Raw genomic sequence first — 3,846 nt, forward strand, 5'->3', positions numbered from 1 at the left:
CAAATACGTTAGAAAGTTTAAGATGTTTTGCGATACGCAATAATACAAAAACACGTCACACGGACGATTTGACGACGTCTAGTTCACGAAATTCTAGCTCATGTAATATGCAAGCCGTATGCAAAGGAAGTAAGGGGAGAACGGAAATAACATCTGTATCCGACCCAATAGTCAACCTCACCTGCACGCGTCGGCGGTTCGACATGAATGGCTGGCGGCGGCGCTCACTGGGCGTCGTGGTGCTCCCTGCTAGACAACGGACGAGGCTCTGGCGACCGAGCAATGGCGGTATAACCATACCACCAGTCAGGCAAATGACTGAAGAGGCAACAGCGACCTTGAAGTCTAAATAACTTCTAAAATGTCTGGGGCAGAAGGCAACGGGAAACCACTGCTTCTATCTTCCCAAGAGAGTCAGCATGAAAGGCAAAAGAACAGGAAATAGTATGTCTGGCGACCCGGCTGACGCCCGGCGCCATCTTCCCGGGAGAGGTGGTGTGAAATATGCTACCGGCCATGCGCCCGTTACTCGTCAGGCCCCGCATGGAAATTCAGCTACTGACGAAACAAATACATTTAAGTCATTCCGAATACCTCACCGCATCGGAACGTGGAATGTACGCGGCCTTAACCAACCAGGAAAACTCCGAATCGTGGAAAGCGAAATGGAGAGGAAAAACGTTCACCTGCTAGGAATTAGCGAAACACATTGGAACGGTCAGGGTCATTTTACATCTGACCTGGGAAATGCCGTGTATTTTTCGGGACCAGAAAATGGTAGCAGCAGAGGGGTGGCTATCATCGTGCCTCGATCTTTGAACAAGTGTGTCATAGGATATGAGCCGGTCAGCGATCGTATAATAACACTCAAAATTAACACAATACCATGCAAACTTAACATCGTGCAAGTATATGCCCCCACGTCACAATCCACTGAAGAGGAGGTGGAAGACTTCTACGATACGCTGACTGCGACACTGAAAAGACAACCAAAGCGAGAAATCAGTATCTTAATAGGGGACTTCAATGCCAAAGTTGGCGACACAACAGACAATGATCACCTTAGTCGCGTTATGGGCAAACACGGCATCGGGGAACGAAATATCAGGGGCGAGCGTCTGATACAGTTCTGCTGTGAAGAGAATCTTACCATCACCAACACCTGCTTCAAACATCATGTCCGTAGACTATACACGTGGATATCTCCTGGAGATAGATGTAGGAATCAAATTGACTACATATTGGTAGGAACGCGGTGGAGAAGCTCAGTGACAAATGCAGTAACTATCCCCGGTGCTGACTGCGGCTCCGATCACCAGCTTCTTGTGGCAACATTCAGGGTGCGACTAAAGAGGATACAAAAACCTAAAGTAGTTCCAAATATACACCGTCTAAACATCAATGGCTTTAAAAAAGGTTTTGAACAGAAAATAGAAGACCTACCAAAAAACATCGCAGACAGCGACACTAAATGGGAATATCTCAAAAGAATTATAGAAGAAACAGCTAGGGATAACAGGCTGGTGAAACCACCTATGAAAGAATTTATAACACCAGAGACAGCACTAGTCATCCAGAAAAGACGTGAACTTAAGGAGAACGGTATACGCTCAACTGAAGATATGCAACGCTACGCGGAACTCAACCGCCTAGTTCAACTTCGCTGTCGGAAAGATTATGAGAAATACATCAATGAAATCTGTCTCGAAATTGAACAACACGCGATGAATAACGAAACCAGATATCTTTTTCAAAAAATAAAAGAATTAACTGGAACTCGTAAGCCAAAAGCCTGCGCCATTGAAGACAAAGACGGGCGTCTACTTACTAATATGGACCAAGTGTTAGAGCGCTGGAGAAACTACTGCGCAGGGTTATACACGGGAGAGTCCAGTAACGCTAATATTTCATGGTCGGAAGAAGAACCAGATATCCTTCCATCTGAAATTGAGCATGCCATCAAAGCTCTTAAGTGTAAGAAGTCATACTTCAAAATTTAGGTCGGCGAGGCACGAACGCGATTACTGAAATTTGTAACACCATCTGGAAGACTGGAAGGTGGCCAAAAGACTGGACGGAATCGGTGTTCATACCCTTACATAAAAAAGGTTCTTCGAAAGACTGTGGTAACTACAGGACGATAGCGTTAATATCTCATGCGAGCAAGATCCTCCTCCATGTGATTAACTGACGCCTGAACTACTTTTTGAGCCGTCAAATACCCGAAGAACAGGCAGGATTTGTGAGAGGCAGAGGAACACGAGAGCAGATACTCAACGTTCGGCAAATCATTCAGAAGAGTAGAGAATTTAATAGCCCCGTGGTCCTATGCTTCATTGACTACACTAAAGCCTTTGATTGCGTCCAATGGGACAAACTGTGGAGTGTGCTACTTGAGATGGGAACTCCGGAACACCTCGTTCCGCTTATTCACAATCTGTACACTGAGAGCCGTTCTTTCGTCAGGATTGGTACGGAATGCTCCAGTATGTTCCAAACAAAGAAAGGTGTGAGACAGGGTTGTATTCTGTCACCCGCACTTTTTAACATATACGGAGAGTACATTATTAGAAAGACGATTGAAAATTGGAGGAAAGGTTTTCCTATAGGTGGAAAAAGACTATCAAATCTCAGGTATGCTGACGACACCATTCTTCTCGCAACATCCGTAGAAGATATGAGAGAGCTGTTCCATAGGCTGGAGTCGGAAAGTCTAAATATGGGGCTTGCAGTAAATCGAACGAAAACCAAGGTTATGATAGTGGATCGAGCCGGAAACCTATCAAAAGATACTCTCAACATTCCGGGCATTGACACCGTCGATCGCTACATTTACCTAGGTGCCCAAATCTGCAATGACGGCAGTTGTATCCCCGAAATAAGAAGGCGTATTGGGATGGCAAAGGATGCTATGGCGCGTTTGAACAACATCTGGAAGAAAAGGGGAATCGGTATCAGAACCAAGACCAGGCTGGTACGAGCCCTTGTTTTCCCTATCTTCCTGTATGGAGTTGAGACATGGACAATCCTGGCCCGAGAAAGGCAAAGGATTGATGCATTCGAAATGTGGTGCTGGAGGCGAATGCTGAGAATACCTTGGACTGCGAAACGCACTAATGCGTCGATCCTGGCCCAGCTCCATATCAAAACCAGGTTGTCCACCATATGCCGACGGCGTATTTTGTCGTACTTCGGCCACACGATGCGCAGAGGCGATAAAAATCTGGAGAGACTGATTGTGGTTGGGAACACGGACGGCAAAAGATCGCGCGGTCGTTTACCAACGAGATGGGTAGACCAGGTCAAGAACTCATCTGCCACTAGGTTATACACGGTCGTAAGAGACGCCATGGACAGAGACCGCTGGAGGCACATCATCCGCTCCAGATGCAACCCTGATGCTGACCACGATCCTCAGACATGAGGGACCGACAAGAGAGATGCAAAGGAATGTCGGCGCAGTTTCACACTCCACTGGGAATTGAATGAAACTATGTTTTATACATGGAATACCATAAATTGTTTACACAAAAAAACCTAAGATAACACTGAACATATAAATAATGTAATTCCGTAAAATAATATGTTTTAATGTCACTTACTTGCAAATTTTAATGGTATCTGGAATGTTAAGCGGTTTTAATCATATTTATTTATTAATTTATTTATTTGACAGCACCAAAAAATCAAAATCAAATTTTCATAATTAATGAAATATGGTCATAATATAATTGTCTTGTTTTAGGTTTATTTTTAAATAACATAAAATATTGTCAATATCTAAATAAAATAATTATAATAATAATTACACTAAACGTACGTTATATTATACATTTAATTATTTTT

At 43.9% G+C, this 3,846-nt stretch overlaps 1 protein-coding gene across 1 annotated transcript; it reads left to right on the top strand.

The window, feature by feature from the left end:
- Positions 1 to 419: 419 nt before the first annotated feature.
- Positions 420 to 2,000, top strand: LOC123663045 (craniofacial development protein 2-like). The gene has a single exon (XM_045597786.1). The coding sequence runs from the start codon at positions 420 to 422 to the stop codon at positions 1,998 to 2,000; it is 1,581 nt and encodes a 526-aa protein (XP_045453742.1).
- The last annotated feature ends 1,846 nt before the right edge of the window (positions 2,001 to 3,846 follow it).

This window comes from Melitaea cinxia, chromosome 19, assembly GCF_905220565.1.
Source record: "Melitaea cinxia chromosome 19, ilMelCinx1.1, whole genome shotgun sequence".
Classification (NCBI taxonomy): domain Eukaryota; kingdom Metazoa; phylum Arthropoda; class Insecta; order Lepidoptera; family Nymphalidae; genus Melitaea; species Melitaea cinxia.

What these genes read in the sequence shown, in the direction of transcription:
- LOC123663045 (XM_045597786.1), top strand. Translation starts at nt 420, where the DNA reads ATGAAAGGCAAAAGAACAGGAAATAGTATGTCTGGCGACCCGGCTGAC.